We start from the raw sequence: 14800 nt of genomic DNA on the forward strand, positions 1-14800 counted from the left end.
GTCAGGAAGAGTGAGAGGGAACAAAGAGAGATCGAGAGACTCGAGTGAGAGTGAGAGAGAGATAGTTGAGCGAGTGAGAGGGGGGGACCACCCTTTTATAGAAGGGAGGGGTGGCACACAGTTGGTGGGGGAAGTGACCTCCTCCCCCTGCATCATTTCTGTCAGAGGAGGTGACTGCTCTCCCCCCACCTGTGAGGTGTAGATGTGTGTGTGTGTGTGTGGGGGGGGGGGGGGGCTTCTTTATGAAAACGACCTCTGATGGAGAAGGGGAGGTTGGGCAACATTGGGCCATCATAGGTGGCCCTTTGGCCATCTCATTCACTCGAGGGGCAAGGGATTTCGCTATAGCGGTAGTGCTCACTGAAAGATGAGTGAAAGGGGGGTGGTCTTGGTAGGGTGGCACCACCGACAAAGGTGCCGATAGTGGCTTTGGTTCGTCGAGGTAGAAGAAGAACAAAAAACAAATTCAAACTTTAGGAAGTGATGCCATTTCCTAAAGTTTGAAATAAAACTTAAGAATGGGTTTTGGATTGGGTGTCAGACCGATTGGATCCCAACCTAATCCAAGTATTTTGGATTTTTGGGGTCTTGGGGTTGGATTGGTGAGCCTGTTTTGGGTCTCATCAAATTCAAACCTAATTTTATATGAATTATATATATTTTTATGTTAATGCATATATATATATATATATATATATATATATATATATATATATATATATATATATACCCAAATTGGATTCATTTGGGCCCTAAACAGACCTGAATTCTTTTTTCTTAAATAGGATCCATTTGGGACTCAAATGGATCCACACTCTTATTTCTTTAGTAGGTTCCATTTGGATCTTTCAAATGGAAGTGAACCTTATTTTGCTTAGTTGGATCCATTATCCACAAATCCATCCTCTTAGTGGGATTTATTTAAGTTTCCAAATGGATCCTAATTACTTTTTTATTTAGTAGGGTCTATTTGGGTTTCAAATGGATCCAAAATACTCTTTATTTAGCAGGATCCATTTGGGTTTTAAATGAATCCAAGAATACTTTTTATTTAGTGGAATTCATTTTGGGTTTTGCAAATGGATCCAAATTTCTCATATGTTCGGTTTAAACCCCATTATGGGTCTAAACCTTACCCAAATCCATTTGGGTTGAACAAACTTATTCGAAGATTCAAATAGTGTGGATCGGAGTCTCGTAAACCAATATGGGTTTGTTTGAGTTCAGACCTTTTCCCAGGTCCATACTCAATGGTTCAACCTCGGATTGGGTCCACCAACTGGACCCATTCCTCATCACATGGATTGATCAATTTTGGATCTTCTCTGGGGTCCAAATCCAACTATTTTATTCAAAATCTCACAAATTCCTAATTTAATATTTAAATAAACAATAAACTACTATTTCACTAGTGTACAATGTTTTTGAATTGTACATCCATCAATAATATATTAAAATATTAAAAAAAATCGCGGATATTAAAGTGTGTTCTTATGAAATTTTAATTGATTCTCGTATTTGAATCCTCTTTATTTTATATCACATATATGGCCTAGTATATTTGAGTGTATGTTTTTATTAGCACCTGGGTGCCTTATTTGAAGTATCTTTAAAGTCTAGTGATTGTGTGAAGTTGTGTTTATGTGGGTCCTTTTGATTTATTTCAAGAATATGTGAAACAATTATGTTTTTATATGAATGTTATAAATGATCTTTTATGCATACATGTTATGTTATGTGGTCATACTTTGTATATTTTGCATATATATGCATGCTTTCATATTATGTCATCTTTTGTATACTCGTGTTTTTTCATGCTTTATATGTGCCTCATGCTTAAACACATATTGATACCGTTAAGTTTCTTTCATGCATATATTTGCATAAAGGATTATATGTTCCACTTCGTATATATATACATGTATATATTCCACTATGTTTGAACTCTTGAGAATTCCTATAAATTGATTTTGTTTCATGTGGTATATGTGTATTCACACATTCTCTTGATACTTTGATTCACCTAATGGGTCCTATATGTGATTGCTTTCTTAGTATATTATATGCATATTAATGTATTGTGATATGCATATGAATATTTTATTCATGTGCTTATTTTGTGCATTGTGTGTGATTAATAAAATAAAATTTTTACATTGTGCCTCTTTGCCCTTAGTGGCTAGTGTTCTTTTACCATATTGGATTGTGTTTGTGCCCTTAGTGGCTTTGTATAATTACTAGTCCTATGTGTTGATACACTCGGATTTTGGGGTTGCTGAGTTGGAGGTTAGTGAGGTAATTGCTTGTGGTGACCAAACTAATGTTTTTATATAACCATGTTGGGATTTATACAAAATTTTCTCTTTTTATTTTAGTAAAATTTGTTGCATGTGGAATTTCTAAAACCACTTCATGTATGTGCTAATATTTTTCTGTTGTTCTTTTGCCCTTATGTCAAAAAATGGTTATTTTTGAAGATTCTATTATATGCATTAGAATATATCTTGGATATATATTAGGCATATTTAGATTTGTTTCATGTCGACTATCTTGCATGCATTACTATATACACTATTGATGAATTTGATTGAAATCCTTTTATTTTGCTGAGTACTGCATTTATTCTATATCTAGAAATCTTATTTTTATGTATTATTTTATTGCCTAGTGGCAATTTGATGTGGTTACTTATAATTAATTAATAATTTGTATCCTCGTATGAAATGCCTACCTAAGTTGTTGAAATATTATTTGATTATGATGGCCGTGATTGTTTGTTGGCCTCTAGTAATTTGACATTTTTGTCTTTGTTATTTTGTAATTACATTTAAAGATACATTGATTTTGTGACCATGGTTATTTAACATATTGGGATTTTAAGAAATTGTTTTAGAGTTATTTTAATATTTTGTGGTTCTCGTATGAATGGATTATTGTATTTTTATTTGATTTTGAAATATTTTTAATTAGGTTCTCTAGTGACTATTTTAATATTGATGACTTAAACAATTTTTCATATATTGTATTTATTGTAAGTGCTATTAGTTCTTATTTTAATAATTGTTTTAAATATTTGAAATAGATTTTCTCAAAAATATTTAAATGATTTGTGATTTAAAATGATTATTTTATTATTTGTGCTTGACCATTCTCTATCTTGCATTAGTGTAGTGAGAGGATGCATGTAAATAGTGTGTGTGTGTGTGTGTGAATGAGTGTTGTAGTAAGGCTACATTGTACATCTTGTATATTTTGTAATTAATAAAATATATTCATTTTATTTCTTAGACCCTTATGAATGCTTACATTTTGTTGTTCTTTATATTTGATTAAGCATAGTGGGTTCATGTATTTAGTCTTTTTATCATTATTCTTGAGTGTGCCTTGGGTTAAGTGTCACTTAGTGACACTATATACATAGAGGTAGGAAGATACTAGCCATTAAATTATTATAATGGCTAGTTCTCAACAACTTATTGCGCTATCAACAAAGGATATAAATGCTCTTAACTAAATAACCAAACAAAAAACAATTATAATAAATAAAAAAATGTCCAAAATAAATATAAATGATACTTGAGTCCTAAAATCCTTAAATACATGAAAAGTCAAAAAGCTTAAATCTCTTAATTATATACATTTTAATAGTGTACATTACTTACAACTTAAGACAATCTCACTAATCACACTAAGCTAAAACATTACATTTTTTGCTCCGAAGTTCATGAAATAGGTGAATGAGACTCTATTAAAGATTTATTTATTTAAAAGGGTACCAATGTGAAAAGGGTACAATCGAAATGACCTGAATTTTTTTAAATAAAAATATGAAAAAATAGTTGTCTTAAAATCTGGTACAATACGGTACTATATAGTGCAATATGGTCCAATGCGACATGATACACCATATTTTTCCAATTAAGGGAGTATATGTTACTGCCTGGACTGGTGACTTATGATACAACATTGCTTTCCTTTTTTTCATGTAGACGTGATATATCTATTTTTTTTTTCGTTATTTGTGATGACACTAAAATGCTGTGTTTTATTCCGTACCAGCATGAAAATCTGGGTATGTCTGCAAAAATTATATATATATATATATATATATATATATATATATATATATATATATGTGTGTGTGTGTGTGTATTTTTATTACCATCATTTTATCTTAAATGGCAATGGTGCTGATGTAGCAAAACATTGTGTACCGGGTGTCCCTAACAAGCGGTAATTTATAACCCTTAGTTCTTATTGCAACATATATAGCAAACAATTTTAAGGATCATTTATTATAACATGAGTGTTGCTGATAGGCAGGATTTTGGATAACATTTGAGAAGATGGATCAAAACAAGTAGCCATATCAGTTTTCACAAAGACTTCAACCACTTCCATATTCTTCTAAAAAATCGATAACCCAACAAGCATGAGACCAACACACAAATTCTGCTCGAGAACAAGTGGATGATGAATTAGAAAATGAAAATATCTGATTTTCCCTTCAGTAGGGGATGCTCATTCATTGAGTCGATATGGCAATAAGCTTGTTGAACAAATTTCATTTGGCAAATAAACTTAGAATTTGGTTTAAGTGTATGCCAGTGACACAATCCGTAGTTACTTAGATGACCGCTAGGACAACCACAAATTGTAATCTAAGAATTACATTTGCCATGTTTTAAAATAGTACCTATTTCCTAGCCGTGGTTAGTTAAGAGACCGTTGATGTTGGCAATGTGGGTATGCCCGATAATGTGATTTTTTTTTCCAAAGGCCAATTCGTTATAAGCCATGGGGCGAATTAACTCGCCATTATAGGTTATAACAGGGCGAATTTACTCACTGTTATAGGCTGACTAAACAAGCAAGCAAAAAACATCAAATTATTTTTTATATTCAACAAAAACAAGTAAGTGCCTTGGAGTTTAGAAACACACTTAAAATACAAACCCGTTACACCCCTACATCCTCTCCAAGCTTGCAACAAATATGTACACTTTTAATATTCACATAAATAAGAAAACAAAGAGAATTTAGAAATTGTATATTCTCTAAGCCTACAATAAACACACTTCAAATACAAACCCGTTACATTCTCTTCAAGCCTACAACAAACATATACACTTCTAATATACACATAAATAAGTAAACAAAGAGAATTTTGAAATTGTTTACACCCATCATAGGAGAGTCAAAACAATTACAACATAAATACGCAAACAAAGTTTAAAAGTTATAGCAAGGTAGAAAATTATAGTTAAACAATATAATAGTAAAATTTTAGATCTAAAATGAGGGTTATGTCTGTGCGCATCCATAAAGGTCTGCATCTCATCTCTAAACTTCCTAGCTGCTTCTCTCGCTCGCTCTCGTTCTTCTTGGTCCATCCTTTGTTCTTCTCTTAATTGTTGAATCTCCACCTATGTCGCATTCAGCTGAGAAGATAACTATGAAACTTGAACCTAGTTGTATGAGGACGGTTTGGATGAAATAACAAATGTACTCATCCCCCTCACATGTCCATACCGCTACATAAGGACCTTGATAAAGACCTCTCGATACGTCATCGATGAGCCTCTTTAGGAAGAAGATGTTGAACTTTCAATCTCCAAAGATTGTTGGTTCGTCTGCACATCATTCATAAATGGTTATCAATAACTAATGATAATATACAAAATAAAATTAATGAATGTGGCACTACAAGGTATAAGTTACTTACAACAGTGTCTTCTACTTCGCTACAGATGAATGTCTCACAATTTGAATGTATGTGCGTCACTTTATAGAATTTCCTCATCGTCAGTTCCTGACAATCTATTTAAGTCTGCAAATAACAAATTAAGAATTTATTAGATTAACACTATGCTGTATGAAAAAAATAAACTTATGGAATAAGAAACTTACCCTCATATGATACCTCTAGAGGTATGAAGACAATTCGCTGGTATATAGGACCGTCTATTTTGCTCTATTCTTTGAATTTTTCTTCGACGCTCGCTGTTAACCAAAGGAAGACCAATTAGTAGACAAAATTTTAAAAATTAAAATATTTATTTACATATAAATATATATCCAATATTTATTGTCTAATAGTCTTCGATGAAAAACTTGCAAATCTGTTTCTACACTCCAGTGTCACATCCCTCATGAGGATGTTGTTTTCTTACGTCGTGGTTTTCAAACTTATGGTAATACTTGTGGAAAACTTCTCGAACCTTTGAGTACGATAGTACAAGCTGCACATCCTTGTCTAAATCAATCTCAACTTGCACCAAATTATCAAAATATTGTTAGTAACACTTTTTTTTATGTATTAAATTTTTTATCAAAATATAGTTAAGCAATATACTTACATAAGTTGCCTCACCCAACACCATATTCTCGTCATCTGAGACCTTCTTTCACGAGTTGTGAGTGAGTATAGTCTGCTCTCTGATGATGCACAAAAGTCATCTAAAGAATATGGAGGAGCCCTCACCCACGACTCCTTGCATTCTAATCTTGATCGTTACTGAAGCCTTTTATTGTTTGATTTGCTTGTGGTGGTCTATGCATTTGTTCTTCCCATGTTTGTGATAGAAATATTTCACAATTGCTAATTTATAGTAATAGAAAAATATTAATATGAATAACAATAATAAATTATTAATTATACTAAAAAATTACTGAAATATTTACCTGAGGCCACCGTGAACTGCTCTAGAGCTGCAATGGCCTATAATGTGTGTGGGGGTGTGGGGAGGAGACACCTCTTCCTCCCTTTAAGTATCACCCACCTGTGACATGAAGTTGATCTTGTCTAGGTGTTCACCTTGGCTAGCGGGTGGTGAACCAAACCTGAGAGAGGGAGAAGATCCATGTCCTTGTCATGAATATGTCAACATCTGTTAATTTTATGCATTTATGCTAATTAAATACTCATTATTTGCAAGAATCCAAATTAATACCCTATATCCTAAAAAAATCATGCATTTATGCTAATTAAAAAATCTCTTAACATTCTAATAAAGATCAAACATTCATTACATGCCTAATGATAATAAAAATTACAATAAACCCCAATTTCTACAAACATCATAAATTAGACATTTATGATAATTGATAAAAAAATCATTAATATTCTAAGTAAAATCAAGTATTTATTATTCATGAACTCATATTTAATAATAATTAGAAAAAAAACATAAAACTATAATTAAACACTTAGGTTATTTGCAAGAATCCAAATCAATACCCTAAATCCTTAAAAAAAATGTATTTATGCTAATTAAAAATTCTTTAATATTCTATGAAAATAAAATATTAATTGCATGCCTAATAATAATAAAAAAATACAATAAGCCCTAATTCCTACAAACATCATAAATTATGTATTTATAATAATTGATAAAAAAAAACCTTAGTATTCTAAGTAAAATCAAGCATTCATTATTCATGAATTCATGTTTAATAGTAATTAGAAAAAACACAAAAAAACCTAAAACCATGGCTCAACTTTTAAAATGTCCTTAAAAAAAACAAATCCTAACAAACATCACTCATAAATATACTAATTAAAAAAATAAAATCATAAAATTCTAACTAAAATCAATTATGAAATAATGTTTAATGCTTATTGAGAAAGAAACACAAAAAATACCTATAAACAAATTTGGGTGGGTGGAGGGTTAGAGAGATTAGATAGAGAGAGAGAGGGATTTGGGTGAGGGAGGGAGCAGACTGGACAGAGGGGATGGCATGCGACGGTTTGATGGGTGGAATGTTAGAAAGAGATTAGAGAAAGAGAGAGGGAATCAAGTGAGGGAAGGAGAAGACTGGTGGTTGGTGATGGTCACCAACAACTTCATGGAGGTGGCTAAAATCCGACATCGGGTGGAGGCGGCCGACGGTCTCATAGTGGTCAGGTGGGTGGAGGGTAAGGGAGAGATTGCAAAGTGAGAGAAATATGAAAAGGGCCCATTAGGCCCCTTTTATAAACTCTATAAAGGCGACATAACTGTCATCATTATTGATCTATAACAACGAGATCTTTTGGCCATTAAATTTAATCATAAAGTATTTTAATGACAATATCTAATGAGTAGGTAATCTCGCCATTATTTATAAACTCTATATAATTGTTATCATTATAGAGTAAAACCTATAACGACGATACATGTACAGAGGCAAAGCATTACAGGGGATATCTAGCTCGCCGTTATTGATAAGCTAATAACAAAAAGATTCATGGCTATAGTAGAGTAATAACGATGAGATATTTATGCTTTTACTATTACCTATCAATTAGCAGAGACAAAAATCATGTCGTTATTGCTTTATCAGTAGCGGCGAGATTTTGTCTTGCTAGAAAAGAGTCTCCACTATTGACCCTCATCCTTGCAGTGTATTCGTTTTAGCTGACTTAAGGTAATTTTTATTAATATAGTTCATGATCTTCACATTCAAATATGAATCTCAATCTACATTCGGTTAAGTGACTAATCTACCAATCTTAGTGGAAACTTGGGCCCTACATGTTGCTTGAGTGCACAACTTGGGTCACTTTAGCTAAACAAGGATGTATAAAGCATCCAAAGGCAGTTTTGTCATAATGCAATCTACTGACTTTCAACTCGGCCGAGTGATGTGCTGCCTTGTTATGACATTTTCTAATTTTTATTATCCCTTGCATATCAATAGTTCAAGATCACTAGTGAACCTTTTATGGATGTGAACATAAGCTGAAAGCAAGTTAGTGTAATTCATGTGGATTGAACCAAGCTATTGTTGTTTTATCTCTCCACTATTTGCTTCATGCTAGTCCCAAAAAGAAGAAAAAGTTTGTATGTATATGAGAGAATTGTGTGTTGGAAAATATTTCACTCAGTAGGTAAGATAATTGAGCTTGAACCATGTACGTCACAAGAGTGATAAATAGAAAAGACACTAGGAAACCTAAGAGAGAGCTTTAGTGAGCTAGAGAACTCAAGAGAGAGAATGAGAGAGGCGGAGCAAGCTCGTTAGAGCAAACTTGTGAAAGAGGAGAGAGTAAACTCTTGAGAGAGAGTAGAGGAGGGCCATGAGTGAGCGCTGAGAATAAGAGAGGGTTGAGTTTTATACAGGCCCCAATCCAACAACTATCGATTAAGGTTCTTGTGATTAAAATCACAACTTGAAAGTTCTTGCAAATGTGACTTTAGTATCGGGCAATTTCTTATATGCAACATAGTACACAAATCATGTATATACTATCCGTTTTATCTAAAAACTAAAAAAAAATTTCTAAGTGTTTATATATAAAATGATTGTGGTTGTTCCCCTGCGACCTACTTTGTACAATTATGTCTAGAGACTGTTTTGCTTTGATTGAGTTTTGATGTAAAGTGTTGAGTTACTTGCAGCTTTCTTCGAGCCACCCATGTACTTTGATTTAGGTTGATTAATACCCTGAAGGGTTAGCCCGTAGATCTGAACTGTAACAAACCCTCAGGCAAAAATGTGAATGAATGCAAATGCAAATAGCTTTCTTTTATTCAGCCTCATTGTGATTGTTTTTGAGTGATTAAGATTTCTCTCCCTCTCTATTCTTTCGCTCTCTTGCACTCTCAGTTATCAAAGCTTCCGCAACGGCAAGTGAGCGACGAGAAGGCTTGCATCGGTAAAGAATGACTATCATAGTATCATGCCATAGTGGGCAATTGAAGAAGTAGGCCCATAACAAGTGGTACCAGAGTCCGTTCTGGATCTAGGGAAGGGACTTAGGAGTCAGAGTCGAGAGACGTACCGAAAAGCCATGATTTGTGAGCAAGACATCATGACGCACTGATACAACTTGCAGAGCACCAAAAGGGCAGTTGTCAAAGCCGAGGAGATGAGTTCACCTCAGGGCCATGAGCAAATGGTCGTGATTGTCAACAAACTGGTGGCTGATGTGACTTCGCATGAGAAAGTGATTTCATGCGTAATTGAGTCGTTTCGAGGATTGGACGACGATGTGATTAGCCTACGAGAGTAGGTAAACATGTTGATGGGATAAGTTACTCCGCTGACTACGACATTGACCACCCTATAGACTGAAATTGAGAAGCTTCAGTTGAAGAACCACACTCTATTGCAGACAATTACCCTCAATGGTGAAGATGGTGATAGACCACCAAAGGTAGATATGCCGAGGCTAGCTAAATTCATTGGTTTTAGGGATAGCAAGGCTATAGAGAACTTTTTGTTCGAGGTGAAAGATTACTTAGACATTCAGAATGTATTGTCTGAAGACATCGAGGTGAAGGCGCCAATAACTCTACTTGATGGAGATGCTATAGCCTAGTGAAGACAAAAGTGTAGCGACATAGAAAGGGGTCACTGCATGATTGATACCTTTAAAGCCTTCAAAAATAAGCTACGAAACTACTTTATGCTAAGAAATGTACAACACCAAGCTTATCAGATGGTGGCAGAACTCAAGCACACTGAAACCTTGATAGACTACATCAGGACGTTCCAGAAGTTTATGCTAGACGTACCCAATATGCCAGATGAAGATAAACCGACTGGTTTATTGTGAGACTACAACCATGGGCACATTCTAAAGTGAAAATGAGCAATTTCCAGACTTTGAAAGATAAGTATGTGATGGGCGAGCGACTAATGGATACACAATGTAAGTCCTTCACTCCATTGACTAAGGTTGGGAAGAGGTCAGATCACAGAGACAAGAAGGAGGATCAACGCAACAATAAAAATGAGTCGTCGACCCAACACCATTCTGACAAGAGGCAGGATTATAGAAAATACAACAATAACGACAACAAATGGATGATTGTGACTTGTTGGTTCTGTGGCGAGAGACATAGTGCTAGGCAATGTCCAAAGTGCCTCATGAAGGACAACATGCAAGCTAATGCAGTGCAGGTAGAGAGTAGTGACACCGAGGTCGTGCAACCAAGGATATGAGTCATGCAGATGATCAATGCAGTTAAAAGTTGCATAGGCGAGAGCATGCCGGTTAACAAAGAGCTCATGCATCTGGAAGTCATTGCGAATGAAAAGTCTGCTATGAGAATGATAGACTCCAGGGCCACACATAACTTCGTCTCGCGGGAAGAGGTAGAGCGGTTGGGCTTGAAGCCTGGGCCAAATCAGAGAACCATCAAGATGGTTAACTATGAGGCCAAGTCAATCCTTGGTGAAGCAAAGGATGTGGCTATCCAAATTAGAAGTTGGGCTAACAAAGCTAACTTCTCAGTGGTGTTCCTGGATGACTTCAGAATGATTTTGGGCATAAAATTTCTTTACGGCTAGAATGTGATGATGATGTCGAAGTTCAACTCGTTGACAATCATGGGGCTAAACTTTTCACACATGGTGAAGTGCCTTACTCTTTGAGGTAAGTCTTCAATGTTATTTGCTATGCAATTGAAGAAGAGTGTCAAGCGTGAAGATCAAACATTCTTAGTCATCGTGCACATCGAAGAAGGGAAAGTGGAAGCAACAGTGTCGCTGATCATTGCCCCACTATTGGCTGAGTTTCGCGGAGTGATGCCCCCGAAACTGCCGAAGGTCTACTGCCGATACGCGAGGTCGACCACAAGTTAGAGTTGACCCTTGAAACAAAGCCCCCCTACCATGGTCCCTTATCACATGGAGGCGACTGAATTGAAGGAGTTGCACATACAACTGGACAAGAAGGGATGACCATCCTTTGCCTATTAGTTTGTTCAAGATTGACATGAGCAGACCGAGCTGGCGAATACGTTTCTGCACAAAGCGGTAAAGAGGATGAAGAAGTGGGCGGAAAAGCACAATTGTCTTGCTGGGTTCCGTGTTGGGGACCGGGTGTTGGTGAAACTCTACCCATATCGCACAAACATCTTTCATGGTCGGCACCACATACTGATCAAGAAGTACGATGAACCATTCACCGTTACCAAGAAAGTTGACAACCTAGCATACAAGCTGTACCTACACTCAAACTTCAAGGTGCACCCGATGTTCCACGTGTGCAACCTGTAACCATTTCATGTAGACGAGGGAGATCTGCAATATAGCATGCTACAATGCACTCTTATCCTGTAGAGGGCCCCAACAACACAACAGACCGAAAAGCGTCTTAACAAGATCCATCGCCTCAAGGTCAATTACTTGGGCGAAGTGAAGAAGTATTTGGTGTAGTGGGAGGAGACAACGAAGTCGATGTGGGAGCCAACATTCCAGATGAAGAGCTGCTATCTGGCCGAAGTCAAGGCCTACCACGAAGTAGATGGCATCGAGGGTGGTGCATGATTTGAAGGGGAGAGCCTATCCCCCTGCGACCTACTTTGTACAATTGTGTCTAGAGTTTATCTTGCTTTGGTAGAATCTTAAGGTAAAGTGTCGAGTCACTTGCAACTTTCTCGAGACCACCCATATACTTTGGTTCAGGTTGATCAATACCCTGAAGGGTTAGCGTGTAGATCTGAACTATAATGAGTCATCGAGCAAAATGTGAATGAATGCAAATGCGAAGAGCTTTCTTTTGTTCACCCTTATTATAAATTTTTTTGAGTGATTGCGATTTCTCTCTCTTTATTCTTTCGCTCTTTTGCGCTCTCAATTATCAAAGCTTACACAACGGTAAGTGAATGATAAGAAGGCTTTCAGCGGTAAGGAAGGACCGCCGAGCTGCATTGGCCTATTGAAGAAGTAAGCCCGTGAGAGTGGGGTTGTGCCCTTTAAATTAATACTCTCTCACATGAAAAAGAGAAAAAAAAGTTTAAAAGAAAACAGACAAAGGAAAAGATCCGGATCCAGGTCCACGAAAGAGGTCCATAATCCTTACAAATCATTTGCCTCAATCAAGTTATTTCTCAAGCATAAAATCCCTCGCTGAGCCCCACCACTCTACCCTCTTTCTTTCACTAGGTTTTTGTGTGTGTGAGAGAGAGAGATGAGTTCCTTCGTGGGGATCCAACGAGCTGGAACGACCTTGCTCGCGTCTTTCTTCAAGGTGAGGATGCCGAATTCCTCCTCCCTCTTGCTTCGTTCCCTCAAACTCAATCATTTCAACAACACCCACAAGAATTTGTTCTCGTTTCAGCATCAAAATCTCTCCATAAGATGCCTGAGCACATCGGCCATCCCCAGTAGCTATCAGAGGCCACCCAACAACCAGTACGGTCCCAGGGGTGGCTACCAACAACCTGTTCAGAGAGGAAACCCCAACATTAACACCAACCAGTTTGTTCCCGAGCAACGCCCCGTCGAGAACTTTCCCATCCATGGGAACGTCGACACTTTGTTGAGCCTTTGCAGGGAGGCGAAGATGAAGGAGTCCGTAGAGGTATTAGGTAGTTTGGAGAGGCAAGGGATTCACGTCGAGCCGAACGTTTTCTTGGCGCTGATTAATGGCTGCGCATCCGGGAAGTCGTTGGAGGAGGCGAAAAGGGTGCACGATTATTTTCTGAGGACCCCATTTAGGCATGATGTCTATATCAACAATAGATTGATCGAGATGTATACTCGTTGTGGTAGTATGGGTGACGCCCGCCAAGTGTTCGACAGAATGCCTGAGAGGAATTTGGAGTCTTGGAACGTTTTGATTAGGGGATTTGCGTTGAATGGGCAAGGTGAAGATGCGCTGCAGATGTTTAAGCAGATGAGGCGGGTGGGTGCCCGGCCGGACGGGCAGACATATGTCGGGGTCTTATCTGCTTGCGCGAATCTGGAGGCGGTGGAGGAAGGATTCATACATTTTGAGTCTATGACTAAGGACTATGGAATCATTCCCGGTGACGAGCATTATGTGGGCATGGTGGAAATCCTTGGTATGTCCGGTCATCTCAATGAGGCAGATGAATTTATTGGGAGGATGCCCGTTGAACCAAGTAGTGAGGTCTGGGAGGCTCTGATGAATCTTGCGAGAATACATGGGAATACTGAGATGGAGGATCGTATTGAGGAGCTTTTGCTTGTATTGGATCCTTCAAAGGTGAAGCCGAAACCGACCATCATCCCAGCCATAACCCTGAAACCAGATGTTAAACCGTTAACGATGAGACGACGAACTGGTCTTAACATGATCGAGGGGAATTACAAGTTAAACGAGTTCCGAGCTCCCATCGTTCAGAGGCATGATACTGGGCAGATGAGGGAAGCTGGTTATGTGCCAGACACCAGATATGTGCTTCATGATATTGATCAGGAAGCCAAGGAGCAGGCTTTGCTCTATCACAGCGAGCGGCTGGCCATTGCTTATGGGCTTATCAGTACTCCAGCTAACACGCCCTTGAGGATTATCAAGAACCTCCGTGTGTGTGGTGATTGCCACAACGCCATCAAGATTATGTCTAAGATTGTTGGAAGGGAACTCATTGTAAGAGACAACAAGAGGTTTCATCATTTCAAGGATGGCAAGTGTTCGTGTGGTGATTACTGGTAGAAGGATTCTTCATTTCCTATCACTCAAAGATTACAAGATGATTTGTATGGAGTCCACTACTGCTAATGTCAACAAATGAGAGGTTGCGTGTTGGGTTTTCGTAGACTTGAGGTCAGGATGCAGATTCAGCTTCGGAGACTCAGTTTTTGGTTGCAGTGCATTTTGATGTATGAATGAATGACTAAAGGCTGTTAAGTATGGGTTTAACATGTTATTAAACCTAATGTGGTTGTCCTCATATTTTTAACGTTGTATTGGAACCAAAGTTCTCATAGTAATAGTACAATTTGTGTTCTGGTTTATCACAAAAAAAGAAGTTTGCAAAGGATCTTTTTACTTTTGCTTTAAAGTCTCTTTGTATCTTGCTGGTGATATAAGTTGATATTCTCAAAGTTATTTTGC

The 14800-nt window shown here is 37.1% G+C and overlaps 1 protein-coding gene across 1 annotated transcript; it reads left to right on the forward strand.

The window, feature by feature from the left end:
• The first annotated feature begins 12864 nt into the window (after window positions 1-12864).
• On the forward strand, window positions 12865-14800 carry LOC149817079 (pentatricopeptide repeat-containing protein At2g15690, mitochondrial-like). The gene is made up of 2 exons (XM_089986632.1): window positions 12865-12967; window positions 13058-14800. The coding sequence occupies exons 1-2, from the start codon at window positions 12908-12910 to the stop codon at window positions 14396-14398; spliced, it is 1401 nt and encodes a 466-aa protein (XP_089842758.1). The 5' UTR covers window positions 12865-12907; the 3' UTR covers window positions 14399-14800.

This window comes from Nuphar pumila, chromosome 14 (assembly GCF_984573655.1).
Source record: "Nuphar pumila chromosome 14, dmNupPumi1.hap1.1, whole genome shotgun sequence".
Lineage (NCBI taxonomy): Eukaryota > Viridiplantae > Streptophyta > Magnoliopsida > Nymphaeales > Nymphaeaceae > Nuphar > Nuphar pumila.